This window comes from Saccopteryx leptura, chromosome 2 (assembly GCF_036850995.1).
Source record: "Saccopteryx leptura isolate mSacLep1 chromosome 2, mSacLep1_pri_phased_curated, whole genome shotgun sequence".
Classification (NCBI taxonomy): Eukaryota; Metazoa; Chordata; class Mammalia; order Chiroptera; family Emballonuridae; genus Saccopteryx; species Saccopteryx leptura.
In genome coordinates this window covers 281,720,646-281,746,185 of record NC_089504.1, presented here as the reverse complement: position 1 = coordinate 281,746,185, position 25,540 = coordinate 281,720,646, and the positions used below count along the sequence as shown (strand labels likewise).

General features: G+C 52.7%; 1 protein-coding gene across 2 annotated transcripts; it reads right to left on the bottom strand.

Annotated features, from left to right (window-relative positions):
* Nucleotides 1-1,062: 1,062 nt before the first annotated feature.
* On the bottom strand, nt 1,063-20,440 carry IGSF9 (immunoglobulin superfamily member 9). 2 transcript variants are annotated; one of them, XM_066362051.1, is made up of 21 exons: nt 19,910-20,440; nt 17,564-17,804; nt 17,174-17,362; nt 11,979-12,131; nt 11,102-11,256; nt 10,767-10,884; nt 8,983-9,124; nt 8,732-8,877; nt 8,496-8,638; nt 7,076-7,216; nt 5,836-5,952; nt 5,477-5,627; nt 5,155-5,278; nt 4,755-4,930; nt 4,245-4,423; nt 3,960-4,044; nt 3,692-3,868; nt 3,459-3,501; nt 2,292-3,152; nt 1,931-2,058; nt 1,063-1,723 (listed from the first exon to the last, which is right to left on the bottom strand). In XM_066362051.1, exons 2-21 carry the CDS (start codon nt 17,619-17,621, stop codon nt 1,542-1,544), a joined length of 3,468 nt encoding a protein of 1,155 aa, XP_066218148.1. In that variant the 5' UTR covers nt 17,622-17,804; nt 19,910-20,440; the 3' UTR covers nt 1,063-1,541. The 2 variants fall into 2 exon arrangements, with proteins under 2 accessions (XP_066218148.1, XP_066218147.1); XM_066362050.1 differs by having other exon boundaries at nt 4,245-4,495; nt 19,910-20,438.
* Nucleotides 20,441-25,540: the final 5,100 nt, after the last annotated feature.

Sequence of the window (25,540 nt, the reverse complement as noted above, 5' to 3'; positions counted from 1 at the left end):
CCCCTTTTCCATTCTTTTCCCCAATCCTACCCAGACCTCTGGGCCATTCCCTAGAAGGCTGTTTTTACTCCTGTGCCTTCACATAGACTTGTCCTCTGCCTAGGGTGCTTTCCCTCCCTTGACTGATTTCCACCTGCCCTACACCTCACCCACTATTGAATTTGGGACAAATTACTAAAGCACTGGGACCCCTCAGCTCCCTAGTCTAGTAGTATTACCTACCTCAGTTGTAGAGAATTAACTGATACTTGTAAGGATTTTAGAGCAGTGCCAGCACATCGGAAGTGCTCAGCTGTTAGCTATCATTGTTCCCACTCTGAAAACTCCGAGGATCCCCCACATAAAGGTGTACCAGCACATGCTGTAAGCATTCAGTGTTGACTCCTTCCTTTGTGCTACCACAATAACCAACACACCGCTTTATCACAGAACTGGCTGCATCATCATTTACTTGTCTGCCTTACTGACTAGAAAGAATTCCCTAGTACAAAGACATCACTTAGCGCAGTTTTTTAACTGCTAATCCGCAGTTGAAAAATACTGCGTTAAGTGAACTTTATATTTTCTCAGCATCTAGCTCAGGGGTCAGGAACCTATGGCTCGCGAGCCAGATGTGGCTCTTTTGATGGCTGCATCTGGCTTGCAGACAAATCTTTAATAAAAAAAAATGTTAAAAATATAAAACATTCTCATGTATTACAATCCATTCATTTCCTACCGCTCATGTTCATGGTTGCGGGTGGCTGGAGCCAATCACAGCTGTCCTCTAGGATAACACCAAACTTTTATTGGATAATGCGTGGTTGTTGTATGGCTCTCATGGAATTACATTTTAAAATATGTGGCGTTCATGGCTCTCTCAGCCAAAAAGGTTCTCCCGACCCCTGATCTAGCTAAATGGCTGGTCTTTAGTAGGTGACTTGGGTAGGTACTCAATAAATGCTTTTTGAGTGGATGTTGAATGTACCTGCACTCATTTAGGAAGAGTCTCCTCCTTTTAAGAGTTTGAGATTTTCCCACCTTCCTCAAATACAAAACCAGACAACATAGTTATGTTTTTCACTTTCTTTATTCACCTGTATAAAACCTCACCCACATCATGACCACCACCAACACCAACACCACCACCATACATCCACACACCCACACACCCACACACCCACACACCCACCTTCAGCAGACCTAGGATCCCTGTTCTGGTCCCCAGGGTCCAGGCAGAGGCGGATTAAGGTCAGTTGAGGCCCAGAGAGCAGAAGAAAATATTGGGCCCCTTACATTAGAAAAAAGTGTCAAGTTGGGCTTTTGCAGGGCCCTTCAGAAGTCAGGGCCCAGGGCGCATGCCCAGGACACCTGCAGTTAAATCTGCCTCTGGGTCCAGGGGCTCGGCACATACATCCCACACCATGCCCATCCAAGCCTACAATCAGGGTCTATGTCTGGGCTTCACCAGGGCAAGGGCAGTTCCCTAGGCCAGAGCTAGGTCTTGTCAGGGAATCCTTTGTGGAGTTCGTGTGCCTTCACCCTGCCTCACATTAAGGTGTTCACAGCAGAGTAGCCTGTTCAGTATGGGGGAATGGCTGTCGATAGGCTGGTAGTCGGGCCTTAGTGGCATCTCGCCGCCGACGGAAAGCCAGGAATTCCTCCCGAAGTGCAGCACAGCGGGCCTCCGGGCCAGGAGCATGGGCAGTGCTCAGGGGGCAGCCCGCCTCTGGCGTCTTTGCACCTGCAAGAGGAGGGCAGAACAATGAAAGAAAAAGTCTTGAGGCTCACTGGCACCATGAGCCTCAGATGCCTGCAGTTTAGATGAACCAAGGGAGCAAGAGGAGAGAACCGGGGGCCCAGAGCCCAACTGGGATAACACTGGATCATAAGGCAATGGGGGAACAACAGCAAGGCCAGGAGTGCCTGCCTTTCTAGAGGGTTCACACACCTAGCTCTGGCTCAGCTTCAGGTTGGGACTGAGGGCCAGCCAAGCCCAGGTACAGAGTCTCCAGCAATTCCATGTCCCCAGGGAATTCTGAGTCCCATTCATAGTTCTCATCCACAGATGTGTTCCTCCTGTAAAAAGGAACAAATGTGTGGGGTGGCTGAAGGAATAGAGGGTGGACAGAAAAGCCTGAACCTGGGCTTCCCAAATTCAGGTAGGGCCATGAGTTTCCCCTGAGGATCCCTGGACCTCAGGCCAAACTGGGAGTGGAGCAGAGAAAGCCGAGGTATCAGGGGAGGGGTGGGGAGAAAGTGGGAGATGACAGTGCAGGACTGGGGCCAGCACGGGGATGGACCACCCTTACCTCTTGCTGACTGTCACGACATGCTCCCTTCGAGGCCACCTCTCAGGGCCACTGGCCCAGCTGCTGGTGTCTCCTGGAGCAGGACTAAGGTAACTGCCTCCTGCTGAGGGGGCTGTTGAGGGGGGCCGTAAGAAAGAGGCACTGCCCCGCCCACTGCTCTGGCTGGTGAGACTGCCCCGAGGGGCAGCAGGGAGAAGGCTTGACAGCAGCCGTTCCCTCAGTGTCCAGTCAGCCAGTGCTGTGTACGGGGCCTCTGGGGCAGCAGCAGCCCTGACTGCAGCCCCAGGAAGCACTGCCCTGGGGGACCCAGTGGGGGAGTCCAGGGGTTGAAGGACAGATGAGGTTGGGCAGGGCTGGATGTCCGTGTAATCTGGGGGTGGAGCAGAACCAGGCTCCTCAAAAGGGGGCCAGTCCCCATCCACATTCATCTCCCGGAAAAAGGGCAGGCTCAGGTACTGGAGCAGGGGTACTGAACGTGGCAGGGGGCTGGGCGTGGCTGCAGGAGAGGGCCCCACAGGGCTGATGTCTACAATGCAGAGGGGCTGGGGCAGCCCACTGGGGCTGCTGTTGCTGCAGTCATAGGACTTGGCCTGACGCTGGGCCGGGGTCTGAGCTTCAGCCCACTCAAGGCCTGACATTTCTTGGGGAGTCCCCACGTTGGGTCCCACCACAAAGCGCCCATCTGGTCCCCGGCAAATGGGCTCCAGGGGCAAGGGTCCCCGGCTAGGTGGAGGATCTGGAAGACAGCTGGTGGACCCTGTGGGCTCCCCACAGAACAGACTCTGACGCAGGCTGGGGGCTGGGGAAGCCTGGAGCTTCATCTTGGCCATGCTGTCAGGACTGCCTGAGCCTGGAGCAGAGCTGGGGAAAGAGAGGAAATCCGGATCTGTGATAAGGGCCAGACTCTCTCCCAGGAACCAGCACCAAGCCTGAGATGTCTGGTACACAACAGAGTAGAGCTAGGAAAGCTAGTGAGAAAGGACCCACATGGAGAGGGAGGTAGGCACAAGCAGGCAACACTGGACCATCCCCAGGCTGGGCTCTGCATGCCCGTTCTCACCTCCCTCTCATTTCTGTTCTACCTCCCATGACTCCCACCCTGAGGTGCAGAGAATAGGGGGCCACTATGGGAAGGCAGAAGGAAGCCCAGAAGGAGAAAGGACTTACAGTGGAGCTGACAACCGAGGTGGAGAGAAGAGAAGAGGTGAATCTGTAAGGGCAGGAGAACCAGAAGTGACACAGGCAAACCCAGGGCCCTCCAGAGTCCCCGGCCCAGACCTTTACCCATCGGCAGGCACCCAACCCCATCTGGCTGGGAATAGTGTGGGCCAAGCTGGGTACGGGATTAAGGAGGGAGGGCTTTCCTCCAAGTAGGAGGTGCGAATGGGGGCTGGCCCTACCTTGGCGGAGGCGCTTGCGGTGGTGGTGGGCAGCCCTGTGTCGGCTGGTTAGGCAAGCAGCCAGGATGCTCACAAGGATGGCCACCCCTAGGAAGCAGAGCCCGCCCAGCACACCAGCCAGTACAGGCTGTGGCAGGAGGCCTGGAAGCTGGGTACGCGAGGGGTAGACCTCCAGGCCTGCACAAGGGGCCACAAGGGAGGGTCGGTGTCTAGACTCAGCGGGATCAGAGACCCCAGGTCCCAGCCTCAGCCAGCCCTCCATTCTCACCGGAAGTGGAGACGTTGGCCGAGTTGCTGGGACTGCTGACATAGCCACCGGCCAAGGCCACAAGGCGAAACTCATAGAGAACATCCTGGGGGCAGGAGGTCCAGGAAGGAGGTCAGTGCCCAACCTGACCACCAACCCCAGCCCCATTCAAAAGACCCAGAAGTTGGGAGGTCAGGGTGAAGTAGAAGCCAGGAAGATGGTCAAATCTGGGTGAGATCAGGTTTGGGAAATGGAGCTGGGGCCTAGAGAGCCACAGAACTCCCTGTGCCCACTGCCCACACTAACCTTAATGAGGCCAGGCACCAGCAGCTGCATTTCTGTGCCTGCCACAGCCTGGTCCAGCACTTCCCAGCCCTGGGAGCCTTGTCGGCCCTCTAGGATATAGCCATCCAGTCTCTGAGGGACCAGTTCTGGGGGATCCCAATGCAGTAGTACCCCACGGGGTGTCCTCAGTGCCACCAGACCTCGAGGAGGGGACAAGGGAGGTAGCATCTCTGTCACAGGAAGTCTGGGGGCAGCTGGTGTGGTAGGAAGTCCTGAATGGGACAGACAGGCATAGAGGAAATAGAATTTCCAGGGCTCTCCCCCACTTCCCCTGGTTTCCCACGACCCCCAGTGCCCAACCATTATCCCAGAGCCCCTAAAGACAAGCCTGGATCATCCTCCACAAATTTGTCTGGGCCCCAAGCTGCCCAGCACCTCTGCCTCCGCCCCCCTAGATCCTCCCACAGCCAGGCTTTTCCTGCCATCCCTTCCCCATCCTTGTCTGCTGCTCTGGGGTGAGAGGTCTCTCACCTTCAGGGGCAGACAGGACGATCTCGCTGAAGGGCCCACTCCCCAGCTTGTTCTGAGCTAGGACACTGAACTGGTACTGGGTGTAGGGCTGCAGCCTCGGCACAAAGAGGTGAGCAGCCCCCACGGGCACTGCCAGGGACACCCAATCATGGTGGGCTCGGTCAGGACGCTTGGCCCTGGAGGACATGAGGAAATGGGGAACCACATCAACTAGGAAGACCAGAAAGCTTGGAGCCCAGAGAGCTGACCTCTCCCCCTCCCCTCAGCTATCCAGGGTCACCAAGATTCTCTGTAAATCAGGCAGCCCAGTTGGAGGACTGGGATAGAGGACTGGGAGGAAAGGCAGAGGGCCAGAGAGTAGCAGGGTGGAGAAGAGCAGAGTGGCCTGCGGGTCACTCACAATGGGGTATACCAGACGCTGAATCTCTGCAGATAGCCACCATCAAAGCCAGGCTCCCAGGAGACATTGGCACCCTTGGGCAAAGGTACCACAGATACATTGGTGACAACATGGGGACTGGTGCCTGGATGGGGGGAATGGAGGGAGGGATTATTTGGGGCCCAAAGGGAATGTGACAAAGAGGAGCCCAGAGCCTCTGCCCTACACCCATCTTCCCAGGGGTCTTCCACCCACCATCCCCATCTGAGCTTCCAAAATTGGTTCCCCATCTCCTGTCCCGGATGGTTTCCTGCAGCCCCCAGATGGCTATGAAGCCACTAACCCAGCACGTAGACATTCGTGGAGGTAGACACTTGGGCTACAGCATTGCTGGCGGTGCACTCCCAGCGCCCATGGGCTTCCTTAGTCAAAGGTCGTAGGATGAGGCTACTGTTGCTGTCCACCTGGACCTGGACCTGCAGCCCCCGGCCCACCTACAGAACCACTGGTCAGCCCTGAGGACACATGCAGCCACCCCTCACCAAGGGCGCCGCTTATTTCTCCAGGCACCTCCAGCCTCCCCCACCCCTACCTCTGGAACCCTTCCCTTCCCACATCCAGCTTCCCATAGAAGGGCCAGGGGCATGGAGAGGCAGGGGTGTGCTGAGCAGAGTACAGGCAAAGCGGGCTCAGGAGCCTTACCTTGGCCCAAGAGACGGTAGGAGGAGGGTCTCCTTGGGCAGAGCAGGGGATGAGTAGCTCCCGCCCTACTTCTTGGAAATACTCTTCTTTGGGCCGTTCTAGAAAAGCTGGGGGTGCCTGCAAGCCAGAGCTGGCATTGGGAAGGGCCTCTCTCACACAGCTGTCCCCTTTTTGGGACTCCCAGTCCCACAGCTCAGTCTCATCTCTCACTCTCTCTCTAGCTCCATGTCTTTGTTCCCTGTTAGGACAGAGAAGACTGGGGGACTAAGAGATCTCTATGGAAGTGTACAGGTCCCTACAGAACACCTCCAGGTCCTGGCCAGTTGGCTCAGCAATAGAGTGTCGGCCCAGTATGTGGAAGACCCAGGTTCGATTCTAGTCAGGACACACAGGAGAAGCACCCATCTGCTTCTCCCCCCAGCCCCCTTATGTCTGTCTGTCTGTCTGTCTCTCTCTCTTTTCCCCTACCACAGCCATGGCTCGAATGGTTCTAGCAATTTGGCCTCAGGCACTGAGGATGGCTCCATGGCCTCCAGCTCAGGCACTGAAATAGCTCTGTCCAAGCAACAGAGCAGCAGCCCCAAGATGGGCAGAGCATCGCCCCCTAGTGGGCTTGCTGGGTGGATCCCGGTTGGGGCACATGCAGGAGTCTGTCTCTCTGCCTCCCTGCCTCCCCATCTCTCACTTAATTTAAAAAAAAAAGAGAGAGAGAGAGAGAAAAAACACCTCCAGAGAGGGAGGTGGCATGGTCGAGGCTGGTGAGTGGCCTGACCTGTAGTGGGCAGTGGTTAAAGCATTGACCTGGAATGCTGAGGTCATTGGATCAAAACCTAGGCCTGCCTGGTCAAGGCACATATGGGACCTGATGCTTCCTGCTCCTCTCCTTCCCCCTTTCTCCCTTTCTTTCTCTCTCTCTCTCTCTCTTTCTCTTTCCCTCTCTCTCTCTCTCTCTCTCCCCTCTCTAAAATGAATAAATTTTAAAAAAATTTTAAAAAAATGGTTAGTCCAGGTGGGGTGGAAAGAGTATCTGACTATGGATGTGCTGTGTGACTGCTGTCCCATCTTCCTAGCACCATCGCTGCAAAAGAAAAAACTGGAATGGCATCTGACAGCTCCTGCTGTGACCACCATAGAAAACCCAGACTTGGAAGCCCCCCACACACACCTCTACCAGCCAAGTGTTCACACGGGGTGCACTGTCAGCCACCTGACCCATTGCTGCTGGCTCACCGAGCCTCACCTTCAGCAGCACGTGGGTCACTGGGGAGGGCCCTGCAGTGCCAAGACTGTTGTAGGGGGTGCAGGAGTATTCTCCCAGAGCGTCCTCATTCCCCAGGGCAATGACCAGTGAGCCTTCTGGGCCCTGGGACCAGCCAGGGAACTGGAGGGAAGAGGAGATGACAAAGAGATAAAGTCAGCAGAGGTAAGACTGAGATGGAGAAAGGCCACCAGGGAGGAGATGGTCCAAGAAGCCCACAACTGTGGAGAGGACACCACAGTTCCACCTTGAGACCTGCCCTCTCTGCGTTCCAGTCCTCCATCTCCCTTTCCCAGAGAGGGGCCACTCCGAATGGGTGTGAAAACTACGACTGCACAACTGCAGGGAATACAGTGGGAACGGCACCTGCTGCAGCTGAACTGTGGGGGGCCCCTGCCTGCTGGGACCTCATCTCTTTGTTTTCCCAGCACTCCGTGCCTAAAGTCAGTGTCCCCTACCCCAAATCAGATCCTTTTCCTGGCTTCCCTACTTCTGTGTTAAAAGCCCCGCTGTCCTTGCTAACAGCTAACTCCTTCTTTTCCCTCCCTCACTCCCCCATCTACACACTCACCAGGTCTGTCCTTCTAGGAAGGCTTGTTTGTCTAGACATGAGGCCCATCCATCTCCATGTTCTCCTCTCTAATTCAGGATACATAAACCTTTCATCTGGACCCCTCACCAGCCCTGAACCCTCTCTCCCTCTGTCTCATCCAACAAATTCAACTCCCGCTATAGCTACGATGCTATCACACCATTGCTCAAGCAACTTCACTGCCTCCAACTGCCTTTAGACATTTTTTTAAACAGTGCAACAAAACTGTACTGAGTGCTGTTATTGCAGAAGCCCTAGGGACACTAGAATTCAAAGGAATTTATAGTCTTTGCAGACAAAAGATCCCAATCTCCGTGGGATGAGGTAATATTAACTTGGTATCCAGAGTTTCTTTTGGCATCAGCCTGTCTTTCCAGCTTTCTCTGCACCATTCACATCCACACAGGTACTCCCACCAAGATGGATGACTCACTTTGTCATAAATGCACTATACTGTTTTCTCCCTCTGGGCCCCGGTTTCTGTATGGCCTACCCTTCAAGGTCTATCAACAAAGTCCCAGGCTGTAGCTGATCTATCCTTGACCAGTCCCTATCAAGAAGGCACCTCCTCTATCCCTGGCATTCCAGAAAAGTGTCTCTCTTATTCTCCCCCCCCCCCTTCTAGGCTGTGCCCTCCTTAAGTGTGGAAGTCTCTTTGTCGCTGTTCCCTATGCAACAACCTGCACAGTACCTGGTGATAAGTGAATGTTTCAGTCAGTGGATTAGATTAAACTAAACTAACTCCACCCCAGCTGTCTTCACTAGAAGAAAAAAAGCTGAGACCTTCCTTCCCCTGCCCCATGCCTGTACCTTGTCCAGCTGCAGGGCCTGCCCATCCTTCATCCAGCTGACAAAGAGCAGTGGGGGGTTGGCACGAACTGGGCATCGAATCACCCCACGCATGCCTATGGGCAGAGGTGTCTCAGGAGGCATCACTGTTACCTGGGCTGGGTCTTGGGGAGAAACAGTGGCAAATTATGCAAGAGGAGCTTGGCCTGGCCCAGGGGAGGGAAGCAGGCTTTGAGGAGAGCGGGTGTCAGGCTTACAGAGCACCGTGAGGTAGGCAGAGGCTGAGGGTGGGCGTCGTAAGCCGTTGCTGGGCACACAGGTGTAGCAGCCAGCATCATCAGGCTGGACAGCTTGCAGCCACAGGCTCCCGTCCACCAGGATCCGCACTCGTGACTGCAGGCGGCTGTAATATGGCATATGCCGGGAGGGGTCCAGGCCTTGCTCAGCTAAGAGGCTCTTCGAACACTGCCCACCACCAGTTCCCCACCCCCATCCTCCAGAACCCCACCTAATGTGGAAGACATTGACGCTGTCCTGGAACCAACTGTAGGTGAGGTTAGCAGGGTATGCCTCAGCCTGGCAGGCCAAGGAAATATCCCGGGAGGCATTGACCGTCCTGTTCTTGGGGGGCACCGTGATGACTGGGGGTCCTGTTGGGGGAATACAAGGGGAAGGAGAGGCCTCAGCCTACAGTCTTCCCAAAAACCTGAACTCACTTCTACTGTTCTTGGATCTGCCCTCTGGAACACTTCTTCACCCAGTTTCTCCTGCCTAGAAACTCTTTGTGCGTGTGTGCTGGAAAGGGGTTTCAGGTCTAACTCTCCACTAATTTACCCTCCATGCCCCTCATCTGCCCTAACTTAAATCACCTCTGTCTCCTCCCCTAACCCAGGTACCTAGTACCTTGCCCCCAGATGCTGTAGTGATCCCTGAACCCAGGCTCCGCCACCTCTCCTACTTTAATGGCCATCCATGCACTGAATGGCCATTGATTCTTTGGCCACAAAACACTCCTGCTCAAGAATCCACAAAAGCTGCTGTCTCCTACCACATGAAGTTCAAACTTCTTGACCCAGCCCTCCTGATCCAACCCCTCCCTGCCTGGCCAACTATCTTTTCACAGGTCCACCCTTATGAGCATCTCTGTCAGGTCAGTGTGGACAGCTCGCTCTGCTCTATACCAGGCTCCCTTCTGTCCCCAGGCCTTCGCTCTCTGAACCCCCAGCCTAGAAAGCTGTTCCTGAAGCCTGGCCGAGCCCCAGAGCCCCAGCTCTAACTTCTACTGCTGCACTGCTCTCTCCCTTCTCTGGGCTCCTACCACATGAGTTGTCAGTAAAAGGCAGGCCAGGTGCCCTGCTAAGCACTGCACTGCATCATCTCATTTAATCCTAAGAGCCTTTGTGGTAGGAATTACTGTCTCTGCTTCCTACATGAAGAAATAAAGGCTCACAGGCAGAAAGGTTGTGAGGTGAGTTGCCCAAGGTCAGTGGAGAAGGTAAGATTCGCATTCAGGCCTTCCCAACCCCACAGACTTTGCCCTTAACCATTATTCAATACTGCCTTTTGGCCAATAATTACTATGTGCTCATCACTAATAAATTCTTATCAAAATCCTAGAATTTGGCCTGACCAGGCAGTGGTGCAGTGGATAGAGCGTTGGACTGGGATGCCGAGGACCCAGGTTCAAGACCCCGAGGTTGCCAGCTTGAGCGCGGGCTCATCGGGCTTGAGCAAAATAAAAAATGCTCACCAGCTTAGACCCAAGGTCGCTGACACAAGCAAGGGGTTACTCGGTCTGCTGAAGGCCCATGGTCAAGGCACATATGAGAAAGCAATCAATGAACAACTAAAGTATCGCAACGAAAAACTGATAATTGATGCTTCTCATCTCTTCCCGTTCCTGTCTGTCTGTCCCTATCTATCCCCCCCTCTCTGTCCCTGTAAAGAAAAAAATAAAAAACTTAAAAGAAAAAAAGAATCCTAGAATTTGAGGCAGTAGATATGCATCTCTTTATAGAGATGGGGAACCAGAGAGCAAGGGGATCACAGAGCTCACGCTCTAACCCCAGCACCCATGCTCTTTCCACTTAAGCTTCATCACTGTGCACTAAATGTCTCTTTGTTTACTGACCCTTTTACAATTTAAGAAGCTGATTTTAGAGAAACAGCCTGTATTGGAGCTCCCTCACTCTCCCTGGCCCCTGTCCTCCAAGCTCCAGCCACGTACAATCCCAGCCACAAGCCAGGCCTCACACAGACGCCCCAGTCCCCAGCCCTCCCCACCGAGAGCACCTAGCACAAGCAGCTGGGTGGAGTGGGTGGTGCTGCCCTCAGTGCTGGAGGCCTGGCAGGTGTAGATTCCAGAGCTGCCTCGCTCCACCCGCCGGATCCATAGCGTCCCATTCTGCACCTAGGGTAGGAGTAGAGGGGGAAGGCCCCCTCCGGAAGGCCTCAGACCCTGCACTTCCAAGGCTGGCCAGCAGAAGGAGGCAGCACCCCAGGATCAGGAACCAACGCAAAGCCCCTCTCAGACAGGACATCGCCAGCCCTTTCCCCAACCCCGATCCCGGGCCTCCACCTGCCCCTCACACTCTATCTGGTCCACTCTGCCCAGCAACAGGATTCACCTGCATCTGGCCCTGGCCGTGGCCAAGGACCTGTCCTCCGAGCTTCCAAGTCACATGCGGCTGGGGGCTGCCATGGGCCACACAACGCAAGGTCAAGGGCTCCAGTTCCTGAACTTCCAGCACCTGCGGAGGTGTCTCCAGGAATTGAGGGGGCGCTGCAAAGAAAGAGGCATCAGGGGCTGCTAGAGGGGAGAGCAGCCCAAAGGCAGGGAGACAGATCAGGCCTGCAGTCCTCAGCCCAGGTCCACCCTATCTGCAGCACCCAGGACCAAGTGCGGATGGCACCAGCCCATCCCAAAACTGGCTTGCAGAGTTGGCAACTGGGGCTGAGAACAGGCAGTGTGCTCAGAGCCAAGGGAGAGCGAGGCTCTCCAGAAGAGCAGTGTTCTGGGAGTCACGAGGTCAGGGCTATCGACTCTGCTGTGCCCCAATCAGTGGCATGACCCAGGCTCCCTGCACCCCCATCTCCTCATCTATAAAATGGGAATGATTATGACCCTCTTCCTTCTTAAGGTTGAGAAAGAATTCATGTGGTATTAGATTAAAAGCTGTTTTGAAAAAAAAAAAAAAAGGCAGTATATATGTGATCTGTGTTTCCTTCAGGGCCCAAGAGCCTCCACCCCCTTACCCATTACTCTGTCGTGGACAGGGAGGCAGGAGCAGGGAAGAGGAGGGAAGAGGAAGTTCCTAACAGAGAGCCTAGAAGATAGACTGAATTTAGATTTGAAGAATGGAAAGGGCAGGGGTGGGGATAGGAGGGGTAGAATGCAAATAGTGAGAGCAAATAAGGGTGTCAGCAGGGTGGAGCAGTGGAACTGCCATCCTCTCCTCCCCACAACCAGCCAGAGGTCCCATCATCCTGTGCCCAGCTTCATACAATTGACTGTGAGGTGCACCCAGGAGCCATTAGCAGAATCGTCCTCAGGGCTGTGCTGGTCCAGGAATAGCACGCGGCACTCGTACCAGCCCTGGTCTTCCACCCGGAGGCCCTCGATCTGGAGAGATGCCCCTTTCTGCAGCCGCACTCGCCCTAGAGGAGGAGCCCCGAATCAGGGTGCTGCAGGGACCCCAAGAGAGCCCCAAACCCTGGGCGCACTGATCATTCTCATGATGCCCCAAACAGGCCCAGTCTCTCCCAGTTAACCAGATAGAGTAGGTCCAGGGAGGCACAGAGGGTCATTGAGGGAAGATCCCTCAATCTGCCCCCCGATTGCTCCTGCCTTTTAGCAGTGGGGACCCAGTTTAGACAAAGAGAAAGCCAGAGCTAAAGAGCTGGACAGTTTCCAGGACTGCTGGGAGCAGCAGGTTGAAGAGCCAACATTTAGTATCCTTCAGTTCTTTCAGGATCTGCCCATCCCTAGGCTTTCTGTAGGACGAGAAGATATGGACCCCATGACTACTCCTCCTGCCAGAAGCCTCTGTCCCCAGAAGCCTTAGCAGTGTCTGGGGCCTGAGCAGAGACCCAGACCTACCCTAATCCCTCAGAGCTATAATCAGTGGCCTAAGCGCTTTAGGGTGGCCAAAGTCCAGCCCAGCCATGCAGCAAGGTCAGCAGACTCCGCCCCCCTATTCCTTCACACCCGGGGGCACCCAGACCCCAGCTGACTACACAGAGCTCCACAGAGCCACACAGCCCAACACAGGCAGACGGTGCATTCCCACCCTTGGTCCGCATCCACATCACACCACCAGACTGAGACTGAGGATGCCCCCAAATCCCTCAGCAACTCCCCTGACAGCCCTGCACCCCGGACAGCCTCACAGGTCCCTGGCAGTGCAACCTAAACCTAGAAAGAACGATAGCGCTGCTGTATATTCCTCGGGGCAAGTAACTAATCTCTCCCAACTTCAGTGTCCTGATCTATAAAATGAGAGAGAAATCTGGGTGGGGTGGAGGAGAGAGATCATGTAGGAAAGGCAGGTGGCATAGTGCCTGGTGTCAGCAGGTGGTCAAATAAAGATTAGTGAACAAATAAACGAGCTTAAGATTTGAAATCAGCAGCCTGCATTCAGTTCTGGCTGTCCCATACCTGATAATACATCATCTCCCTTCTCTTACCTTGTATCAGTGAGCAGCACCACCATGTACCAAGTCACCCTACCAGAAACCTGGCATCACCCATTCTTCTCTCCATTACTTCTCCCTCTGCTTGTCCAGTAAATCTTTCAAGTTCCTTCTCTACCACCTTTACCTTAGTAAAGTCTTGGGTATCTCTTAGTTTAGTCTTGGGTATCTCTCACCTGCATTACTCCAACAGCCTACTGACAGGTGACAGGTCTCTCCCTCCTCCAGCCTATCCATCAGCTGCCCACCCCACCTTGAACTTTCATATGGATAAAAGACACAAGTCCCTTAGCATTGTGCCCACTCCAACCAATCAGACTGTGCCCCCAAATCAGCCCTTCCCAATAGTAGAAATTCTAAAGCTGTTAGTGCGCTCACCCCCTCCAATCTGCTTTCATTCTACCTCTAGGTAATCTTTTTGGACTCTAATCTAAATCTACAGCACCCCTAATGCCATCAGAGAAGAAGAGGAGGATCAAGTGGAGCCAGCTTTGTGATTTTAAGCAGGGACTTTTCTCTCCCAAGAATTAAGTCCAGGGTGTGGATTCTCCAGGAAGGGTGGGCCTGCTTAAAGGGCTTGGTGTTTAAATCCCCACCTTGGAGATAAGCCTAGGCCTTGCAGGTAAATATTTAACATAATCACACCCTTCCACCCACCAGTGGAATTCCTCAGTAACCCTAATCTACCTGGCCATAGAACCCCACAGACCACAGACTTCAGTCTCCTCTAACTGCCATGTGATAGTAATTTTTCATTGTGGTGATCTTCGAGCTCTATAAAGAAGGCAGAAGAGGGAAGGGAAATTGAATATGGGCCATGCATTGTTACCACATTTAATCCTCCTCAAAATTCTATTATAGAGGAAGAAACTAAAGTTAAGCTTCTTTCCAAAATCATGATTAGTAAGGAAGCGACAAAGCCAGGCCTTCCTTCTCCAGATGGTCATACCTTCCATTGCACACTAGTGTTAGGATCATGTGATGCTCAAGGTATCGCACTGAGCACATTCAGTGTGTTCTCAAGAGCAGAAGCAGATTTAACAGTGAGCGCACTGGGCGCGCACCCTGGGCCCCAACTTCTGAAGGGCCCCGCAAAACCTCAACTTTACACTTTTTTCTAATGTAAGGGGTCCAATTATTTTCTTCTGTGCCCGAGTTCTCAACTGACCTTAATCCACCTCTGCTCCAGGGTGTTGGTAGCCAGGGGGTAACAGTCCCAAATGTGTGTTGGCCAGAACATCCAGTGAAGCATAATGCATGTACTATCTTTTCTGTGAGATATGGACTCCTAGACCCGTACAAGAAGAACAGGAGGGTGGCCAGGGAAGGCAGTTCTGAGTCCACCTGAGACCTACAATAGATCCACCTCCTGAAGACCCACTTTCTACCCACAGGCCCAGGTATGACCATCTGGAGAAAGAAGGCCTGGCTCTGTCGCTTCCTTACTAGTCATGATGGACTTGAGACCTCCCGGCATGCTGGGATGTATAAAGGAAACGGAAGATGCACCCTAGCTCTCGCAAGCTCTCAGAGAGCAGGAGAACCACACTCACATTCATGTGCAAGTTCATATGCACACAGTTTTTAAAAATGGTGCTAAATGTGCCCACATATTCCAAGAGACTCTGAAGCAAGAGGAGTATGGAAGGCTTCCAGGAAGCTGTGATTATGCAGAGAGTTTTGGAGGACAAAAGACAGTAAGGGGAGATGACTAGAGGGAGCTGAGTTGTTCTAAAGCAAAATGAGATAACTGATTTATATCAAACAACTCGGGACAGAGAGAAGACTCATGTCCCTTCTGCTGTTTGGGGCAATTTAAAACTCCCAAGAAATATAGCACGGAAGTAAATAAACCTAAAGCAGGTCCCATGGATTAGAAGGACTGGCCTAAGACCCACCCCAGGAAAGGTTAAGTAGAACAGCGTTTTTCAATCACTGGGCCGCAGACCAGTCTACCAGAAATTTCATGCCAGTCCATGAAAGAAAGAGTTAAGCACCCTGATATTGTATTAAGATTATAGACCCAATGACTTTAGTCGAATTCGCTTATGCTCAGGGCGATTTCTGCCTTAGCGATCCCTGAAATAATTCTAATTTCACTGGTCTCCAAGAATAAAAAGATTGAAAACCATTGATGGAATAAGGCACGCCTCTCTTCCCTCTGATGCCTGGTCACGTTTCAGGCCATGAGGGCACTCTCTCTATGCTGGCACTTCACACTCGGTGACTAACTTAAGCCTTGCATTTAGCCTTAGCTGGATTTATACTGTCTTTTACTGTTTTCATACTGGCCTATAAATCCAGTCTCCTCAGCTAGAATGATTCTAGAATACTTAATGGTTGGAAGCTTCCCCTTCAGTACAGCCCCTAAAGCTCCAGACACTTCCATGGTTCCTCCCACAATCTCGGCATCAGCTTCACACACAGTCCCAGGCCACTGTCCCTTCGCTTGCCCAGAGGGTTTATGACAGAACAGCATTGTCTTTAGCAACTTCCATCTCCTGTTGCCTAGCAACAGTTCAGAGTCCCCTACACAAAGGATGAGAGGCCCCTTCCACATGGGGAGGCAGTAAAGAGTTAATGGGCACAGGGCCTCCCCCACCCCCTGGGACCTGACTCTTACAGACTAGCTCTGGCCCAACCAGGAGCTCCAGACTGGGGGCAGGGTGAACACAAAGGGAAAGGGTAGGAAGAACGCCCCAGAGGTTACTGCTCACAGCCCCGGAAGACAGAAAAGAAATCCCACAGGTAGCGAAGTTGCTGGCCAGACCTCGAGATAGGGCAGGGGCAGAGGGAAGGAGAAAGGTTGCTCATCTGCCTGGTGGAATCCCAGGAAAAGCCCTTCTCTCTCTTCTCCTGCCCTTGCCTTAGTGAGGCATCTTGTGCATCTATCTGCCCAGCCTCAGTCAAGCAGCCCACACCCTTCCCAGCCAGCAGGCAGAGGCAGGAGGGAGGGCTGGTAGCACGGCAGCTTTCTCTCTAACCAAGGCCCACTTTCATCAAGTCTGGGGGGGGGGGGGGGCTATGTAGACACAAAACGCTCACACTAGGCTGTTTGCCAGCAATTGCCCCCAGTTTGAAAACAAACTCTTCCCTTGCACCAGCCTGAGCCTCTTCCCCTTTGTTCAGCCAGCCCTTTGGTGAGAGCTCAACCAATCCTATGGCTTCTCCTAAATTCAAATTAAAAAAAAAAAGCCCCTACCCCCCACCACCACTGACTTCCCCAGGGGACCTTTCTTGGGTTTCCTCCTTCCTAGGCTCCTAAAGGACCCAACCTTAGGGCCTCCCATATACTGCCCTCTGAGACCTGCACTAAATCTCTGGGATTAAGGCTCCAGCTAGGATTAAGAGGAATCTGAGCTTTGAGTGAGCCACCTGGGCCCAGGGAGGCCTATACACTATTTTAAAGTCATACAGGAGCCACTTGGAGCAGCAACCCAGCCCAGCCCCTTCCATTTCCTCATCTTTTGGGAACCTGGCCCTCCCCAACTCACCTGTGCGCACATGTTCTTCTGTACTCGTAATCAGACTGAGTCCACACTGGAGAAGTAGACAGGTCAGAGACCCACCCACCCTACTGCAACAGCCCAGGTCCTATAGGCCTAGAACCCCCAAACTATCAGTAAAGACAGTGAAGTGGAGAGAGGGCAGGAGAGTGAGCTGACAGCAGAGCCAGGGACCAGGACAGGGCCATATGGGGAGACCAGGGAAGATCAGGATGGAGCCTGGGAAGCTTCGTGATGGAATCTAGAAAAGCAATTACAGAATTAAGTGGGATACTTGAAACAGGGCTGTAGGATCTCCCTTGGAATAGACCACATGAAATTCTGAACAGCACATATGTTAGTGTGTGTGAATGTGAGTGTAGGGAGCACAGGCATGCTTATTAAGCAGAACTGAAGCAGTGGAGCTGGATGCCAGGTCAGAGCAGGGAAAGAGCAGTTAAGGAGACCTCCCACCTAGCTCTCCTTTGTTGGTGATACCTCTGACCTGCAGCTAAGTCTTACCTATGTAATCAGGGTCCACTCGGGGAGAGTAGAGGCCAAACTGGATGAAGATGGGAAGCAGGAACCCAAAGCGCAGCCACTCAATGACGTGCAGGGGGGGCCGGCCAGCTGGGGGCAGCAGGTCACAACCCAGCACAGCACTCTCCCCAGCCCGGCCAACCACGGATATCACCTCAGACTTCCCTCGACCTGCATGGTGGGTGGCATGAGGAACAGCAGGGCCCCAGGTCAGAGCTGGGAGGGGAGGGGAAGTCCCATCAGCATCTCAGCGGGCTCCTTAGGACTGAGTAACTGAAGGAACCCTCAACTTCTCCAGAACCCTGTGTGCTCACAGAGAACTTGGAGAACATCCCTACCCCAAAGCTAACAGGGAGTTCGAGTCCAGCTCACCGTCAGCCCCCTGGCTGATGATCAGGCTGAGGATGGCCAGACTAAGGCACCAAACCATAGCCCAGCTGCCTGCTCACCCGGCCCCCCCTATCCACAGGGGCCCAGGTGGAGGGGCCCGGGATGTCCACAGGCTGGTCAATCCTTCTGATCAGGTAACAGGTTTCAGCTCCCACTCCTCTGGACAGTTAGGGCTTGGTTCACGAAACACCTGAGGAAGCTGTTCTCTGGAGCACCACCAGATCTAAATGGCAAACGCAAAGTGATACGCAGAGTTGGCCAACACTGAAAACTAGGTAAAACCCCACAGTTAGAGAAAAGCCAGGAGGAGCAAAGGAAGAGAAAGGAGATGAAGCAGATAAGTAGGAGGAAGGAATATAGGAGACCAGAGATTTTGACACCCGCCCCTTGGGGAGTAAATCCTGGGATGAGAGCAAGGGGAGGAGGAGGGTATGCTGACAGGGAGAGGCAGACAGGTCAGGCTGTGCTAGAGGGTGGGTCTTAGGAAACACAGAGGAATTCTGGGGAAACGGGTTACTGAGGTTCTCGAAAAACTGAAGCAGGAGGGAACAGGGTTCCTATACACTCAGAAAAAAAATGTTCAGGGAAACAAGGATGACGAGTTCTCACAGCCCAGCCTCCTTTTCCTTCTATTTCCCTCGTCCTGGTTCTAATAAAGAGGTACCAGATAGGAGGTAGAACTAGTCCTCCCTACTCCCGTGGTGAAAAATAAGGAACTGGAGACTCTCAGAGAGCCCCACTCGGCCATAAAGCCAGTCAGAGGCAACGTGTGGATTAGAAAGTGGTCCCCAGGGGACCCCTATACAATTCCTTGCTCCATTTTCCCAGCTTCCATGAATCCTGGAACCAGTACCTCTTTCTCCACTCAATCTCCTAAGACTGCTTTAGCAGTGGGTGAGTTAAAAACTTGGAAGAGGGGGAGCCGCCTCCCCACCAACTGTTTTGGGGGGCCAGGCAACACCCTCCAGGTCTGGGCAGGTCCCTGAGCTGGCAGCTGGTGCCACTTCCTCTTCATGATGCTGCCAGGCAGCCTCCTTCCACCAGACACCCTCACCCATTGCCGCTCACCCCAATTCCTCCCACTCACTCCAGTATCTTCAGTGTCAGGGTTTACAGCCTCTCCCTTCCCCAACCCTAGGGGCACGACCCATGAAAACCCAAAAAAGCATGAGTCCATAGGGTGAGGTCCGGGCATGGAGGGTTAGGGGATGGGGTGGGTGGGGTGGGAGGTATTGCCATGGGCCTGGAAAATCCAAGTGGACTCTGCTCTGGGCCTCCACCGCACTCTTGGCTTCCCAGAACCCAATTGGCCATAAAACATAGCTAAGTCTCTCAGCTTGCCCCCTGCCTCTACTTAATGGCCCTAGCCAGTTCTGTACTGGTTCAGTTTTGCAAGAGACTTAACAACCCAGGTTTCCCCAGAATTCCTCTGCTTTTCCTAAAATTTTTCTACCTCCTCTGCCCCACAGCATGTCCTCACCTGTCTGGTCTCGCCACCCCTTCGTCCTCCCAGTATCCCCATTGCAGTTGTCTCTGCTTCTCACCCCCCCCCCCCACACACACACACACCACCACCACCACCACACAAGCCTATTTTTCAACCCTGATCTCCAACTGCATCAGAATGAAGGTCCTCTGCACTTCATCAGATCCTCTGTGCTACAAGGGACACCCTTCCTGTCTCCTCCAGAATCCCTACCCACCTCTCCCATCCACTCCTCCTGTGAATTTCCCTTCCTTGAATTCTCCTGCCACAGCCCACAATACACTTCTTAAAAAAAAAATTTATTGATTTTTTTAGAGGCAGGGGGAAGCAGGTCCGAGTGAGAGAGATAGAAAGAGAGATCAATTTACTATTTTCCACTTATTTATGCTTTCATTGGTTGATTCTTATATATGCCCTTACAGGGGATCCAACCTGCAACCTTGATGTACCAAGACGACTGGCTCTAACCAACTGACCCACCCTGCCAGGGCTACAATACACTTCTGATGCCCCACCCCCCTATTTCCTTCGCCCTCACCTTCTCCGGACTCCTGAAACTCCTCTCTGCTTTTGGAACCCACCAAGAACTAGCCCCCTACATACACAAGCGCGCGCGCGTTTTACCTCCAGAACTCCTCCACTTCCCAGGAAAAACCCACCCACCAAGAATTTCACTTTCCTTCCCAGAACTCCCCTAGTTCTGCGCCCCAGAGAATTCCACTTATCTCAAAAGTCTCCCTCCTTCTCCTGTGCCCCCTACTCCCTCACCTTTCTCTATGCCACCCACCCCTACCCCCGAGGGCACTCCCATTCCATTCCCTCTAGCACGCCCACGCCCTCACCTGCTCCTCGCGGCTTGCTCACTCCACTCGCGACACAATAGGGGGCGGACCCGCCTCCCGCCTCAGATGCCCCGAGCGCCTCCCGTCGCCCTGGAGACTGCCAATCCCCGCCGCCGCCGGCCAATGGAGACAGCAGAGACTGAGGAGGCGGGCATGACCCCCGGGTGGCCTGGGACTTGTAGTTTCCCGCGAGCAGGACTTGGCGTCATGTGGGCAGGTCGCCCCCTTGAGGAGAGCAGTGCGACGAGGCGCAGAAAGGCCGGAGGGGCGGTGGGTCAGGGCCCTTGCTCCGGGAGTTTTAAAGAGCCGGCCTTCCGCTGGCTCCGCGCAGCCCTCCTTCCAGTGTGCGCTCCCTTCGACCCCTTCCCTCCCCAACTGGTTTAGAAAGCCGCAGAAGCCGCAGCCCGGGAGAAATCTGAGCCTGGGGCACAAACACCCGGCGGGGAGCAGGACTCCCCTCACTCTCCCAAGGGATCCACCTAGCACCTGGGCTCCAGTGATCTCCTCCCCCATTCCCATCTGGCCGAACTGGAAATACCTGTCTACAACTGGCGAGCTCCCAGATCCTGCCCAGGCACTTCCCGCAGCACGCCGAGGGAAGACTGCACCCCAGCAGAGGTTGCCAAGTCAGCTCCTCCGCTAGGCCACCCACCCACAGAAACAGGCCCAAAAGGTAGAAAAGAGAGACATCCTGACACGGGAGGTTGAAAGGAGGAATGAAATATTATGTAACCTGCACAGAAACCCTGTGAAGTAGCTTTGGTTCTGGTGACTAATGAGAAAACCAAGGCTCAGCGAAGAAGGTTAAGTCACTACACCAAGGCTTTCCATCTAGGACATGGCAGAGCCAGAGCCAGATTCAGACCCAACCCGGACTTCATCAACCCACCCCCTGGGACACTTCAACCTCAGGCACAAAGATATCTTGCACGTCTGTCCTGAGCTTTCTACTTCCTCAGTTTGGTGCTGCCTTACAGATGGATGCAGTGTGGTCATGTCTTCTGCACCAGGTTTAAGCAGTTGTGTCTTCCTTCAGGAAGCCTTTCCTGAAATCATCGTACTGATCACACCAGTCTGAACTCCTCCTAGGACTCAAACTTAGAGCACCAGGCATTTGCTTCATAGAATCGTGGCCTCAGTGTCAGGAGAAACCCGACAGAATGGGTCTACCAGTGTCCGTGCCTCATCTTCCTGATGATCAGCCAGCCCCATCTGATATCCTGGGCCAGCAAGTCACCGCTCACCAACATTCTATTTGTAGGGACTCTAACTGCTGTAAAGTTCTCCCAGGTATAAAGTTCTGGGTGCCTAAGATGGAAATGTGGAGGGGAAACCAGAGGATGAGGGGAGGCAGAACAGTGGCATGGTCTTTCCTACTGTTCTTCCAGCAGATTCTTCCAAAGTGGCTGCTTTCAGTATTACTAAACAGTGTAACGGGTTGAGCTAACAGTGATGAGACTAATGAAAACATGTTAGTGAATAAACAAAAAAAGCAAGGCCAGGCAGAGTGCCTAGGAAAGATGGTTGAAGAATCTTTTCCTCTTGGCTCCTCACCAACCAGTGGGAAAGAGCTCCCTCCCCCACACTGTACTGGGCTACACGTCTGGTCCAAAGGTTTCATTTCTGCTGTGTCCAGTGTTTTCTTGAGGATCAGCTAATCTAGTTTGAACTCTAAAATGACTCTTTGTCAACTTGGGATTTATTTATTTTTTTAATTTTTATTTATTCTTTTTTTTTTTAGAGAGGAGAGGGAGAGACAGAGAGAGAGAAGGGGGGAGGAGCTGGAAGCATCAACTCCCACATGTGCCTTGACCAGGCAAGCCCAGGGTTTCGAACCCGGGACCTCAGCATTTCCAGGTCGACACTTTATCCATTGTGCCACCACAGGTCAGGCTGTCAACTTGGGATTTAAATGAATTTTAATTTTTAAAAGTTTATGATATGGTCATTTTTTTTCTGGAAGCTTATTTGTGTTTTATTATAATTGTCATTTTGCTGTGATTCAGGTATGTCTTGGCTTTTCGGTAAGAAAAGTAGCTTAGCCCTAAAACAAAAAACAACCTAGTCCCCAAGGCCCAAACTAAAATTTTCCTCAGGTTGTCCTTAACCCATAATCATTACTTTCTGGGAAAGTTTATCTAACCGAGGATTCAGTTTAACCAAAGTAACAGGCAGACCACATATTTTCAGCTTGTTGACAAAAAGATTAGAAAAGGTTGTTAATTCCAGGGACTTTCTTAACCAGATGCCCATGAACACTGGTCCTGTGGCCTGATGAGAAGAGAAGTATGGCTTCTCCCAGATTGCCATGTAACTGTTGATGTGCCTGTCTTCTGTCCCAATGAGACTCTGGCTCCGTGAGTGTGTAGAGCCTGTCTTGTTCATCCTTGAATTCCCTCATAGCCCTTAGTCTCTTAGAGGGGCCCCTCCTACCTCTCCAGACTCATTTGTCACCCACCCCTTTATCATACGCAGTATCTGACCTTGCAGTTCCAAGAATTCACTGTGCTCTTTCACATACTGTCTTTCACTGCTGTCTGGATACAATGCCCTTTTTCTCCCATCTCTGGACTCCCTGCTAATCACAGGTCAAATTCTGATTCCCTCTTCCCTCCAATACATCCCATGCCTTACTCCTCCCACCACGCCCTCACGCTCACCCTTACCCACCACCCTTGTCATATTTCACTATATCTTTACACACCCCATAAATTCCTTAAGGGAAGACCATGTTTTTCTTCCTCTCCAGTGCTAGCCCAGTGCCTGACACTTATTAGGTGCTTAAATATTCTCTTTGACCTGTTCCAAAAAATGAGAAAACTTTGCAAATTGCAAAGTGCTCTCTGGTGATTGTCATCCTGGCTTCCTGCAGAGGAAGAGGCTTGGGCCTCTCTGAGCTAATATTCCATTTTCTTGAGGGTCTCAACCTTTCTCTTCCAGGCACCCTTTCCTTTTTCTGTTTAGAGACTGCATGGGAGAAGAAAGGACTTTGCCAAATCTCAGGGAGAGCCCTGGGCCATCTGTACAGGGACCGTTCATTTTATTTACTTCTATGTGCCTGACCCAGATATATGAGGAACAAGCTGCCCTTGTGTATGAAAGATAGACTCCAGTTGGTTTTCTCCAGTCTTTAGAAAAATAATGAGGAGCTGAAAAAAATGGGAGCTGCAGGCTTGTACCTAGAACTCAGGCTTTTATTTTATTTTATTTTATTTTCACAGAGACAGAGAGAGGGATAAACAGGGACAGACAGACAGGAATGAAGAGATGAGAAGCATCAATCGTTAGTTTTTTTTGTGACACCTTAGTTGTTCATTGATTGCTCTCTCATATGTGCCTTGACCGCGGGTCTTCAGCAGACCAAGTAACCCCTTGCTTGAGCCAGAGACCTTGGGTTGAAGCTGGTGAGCTTTTGCTCAAACCAGATGAGCCCGCACTCAAGCTGGCGACCTTGTCCGATGCTCTATCCACTGCGCCACCACCTGGTCAGGCCAACTCAGGCCTTTTTGAAAGTAGGACTGCTTAGGCCAGGGGAGAGGCAAAGAAACTCAGCCTCAGGCCAGGGACTGCCTTCCTGCAGAACCAGGGCTCAGGCTGTGGAGAGCGGGGATCTGCTACCAGTTATAGGTGCTGTGTGGGGACTGGTTTCTCACCTTCACCACCTCCTTCCCAAGCCCCAGGGGGCCCCTCTCCTGTACATAAAGCTCGGCAGGAAGCTCCTGCTTACCTTCTGGCCCTGCTTTCTTTTCAGTTCAGGAGGCCTGGCTCTCAGCCTCTGCCCATGCCCTATGCTGCTCGGAGCCCTCCTCCCGGGCATCTAGCACCTGACACGTGTCCTTTTTTCCCAGAAGCAGTGTCCTTGGTCTTCACTATTCCCCAATGTATCCCAAAGTCCCTTCGCAGCCTAGTGTCCTTTACCTGAGAAGACACTTGGGAGGTCAGCATCTTTTTTCTTACAGAGAGAGAGGGAGGGCGAGGTCCAGAGAAATGTCAGGTGTGGCCACATGGCTGTCTCCCAATCCCTCAGACTCCTCTTTGGAAACTCCCCAGGGGCACCAGCTCCTCTTGCCACTCTGGGAGCCAAGGCACACTAGCCATAACTCTGTAAGAGCTCCAATCAGCTGTACCAATGCCTGACTCTCCTTCGCAGTGTGTGTTCCTTATGGAAAGGGACTGTACCCCAGTGATGTTTTCTGAATAAAGTTTCCTAGACTAGAGGTGAGTGGCAGAGCAGAGCCCAGCTCCTGAGATCTCACCCAGCTCTCTCCCTACTGAATTCTATACCACTCGTTATCTACACATGTCCTGTCAATTGGGTGACTTTCAAGTCTCTCCCTAACCCACCCTCACTGCATGACAACTTCACAAAATCTGATTTTGGGAGGATAACCAAGGCTTGGGCGGTGGCTGACCAGGCCTGGCTGAGGAATTCAGGCTGGGTCTTTGGGAAAAACAAGAATATAAATTTAAGGATCTTTGCTCAAGAGGTATAGGCATTAATCCAGGGCAAGAATCCAGATAGGTCTGAGACATGGAAATCTGTAGAAAAAGGACAGACAGGAAAGTAATACCAACCACAAACAAAGGTTAAGTGTCCAGACCTCAGTTATTGATCTAACTGGGTTATCCCTATAGCAGGGGTCCCCAAACTTTTTACACAGGGGGCCAGTTCACTGTCCCTCAGATCGTTGGAGGGCCAGACTATAAAAAAAACTATGAACAAATCCCTATGCACACTGCACATATCTTATTTTAAAGTAAAAAAACAAAACGGGAACAAATACAATATTTAAAATAAAGAACAAGTAAATTTAAATCAACAAACTGACCAGTATTTCAATGGGAACTATGCTCCTCTCACTGACCACCAATGAAAGAGGTGCCTCTTCTGGAAGTGCAGTGGGGGCCGGATAAATGGCCTCAGGGGGCCGCATGCGGCCCACAGGCCGTAGTTTGGGGACCCCTGCCCTATAGGGTAGGCACCAGATGCCCAGAGCAGCTGGCATCAGGCAGATCACTGAAAGGTTCCAGGCTCTCTCAGACCAGAGTAGAATGGCACTAGGCGGGGTTGCTATATCCCTGACTGCACAGCCTCTAGACTGGGGTGGGTGCGTGGGAGGAGATAAATGACCTTGGCAGCCAGGGTGGAACTAGGGCTGAGGGAGCAGCTGATCTTAGCAGGAACAACACCACTCCTGTAGGGTTCTCGGTGCTTGCAGCACCCCCATTGAAGAGTCACAGATTAGTGAGGTCAGATGAAAACTCAGTTTTCTCATTTTAAGTGTAAATGTTCTGATTGTTAATGGGAAAAGTGATAAGTGGTGAATAATAATACACCAACACCACATTGTGAAGACTAACTTCTGTGCTCAGATGCAGGCATGACAAAGTCTGAAGGCTTGAGAGAGGGTACCTGGAATGGAAGAAAGGGGGCTGGAGGGGAAGGAAAGGGGGCTGGAGGGGCACCTGGAGTGGAAGAAAGGGGGCTGGAGGGGCACCTGGAGTGGAAGGAAAGGGGCTGGGGGGGCACCTGGAGTGGAAGGAAAGGGGCTGGAGGGGGGCACCTGGAGTGGAAGGAGAGGGGCTGGGGGGGCACCTGGAGTGGAAGGGGGATGGAGGGGAACCTGGAGT

Coding starts and splice junctions, on each gene's coding strand:
- IGSF9 (XM_066362050.1), bottom strand. CDS start 17,621: ATGGTTTGGTGCCTTAGTCTGGCCATCCTCAGCCTGATCATCAGCCAG. Junction 17,363..17,563: donor CATCAGCCAGGGGGCTGACG/GTGAGCTGGACT, acceptor CCCACCATGCAG/GTCGAGGGAAGTCTGAGGTG. Junction 5,953..7,075: donor TGACCCACGTGCTGCTGAAG/GTGAGGCTCGGT, acceptor TCTGGCTTGCAG/GCACCCCCAGCTTTTCTAGA.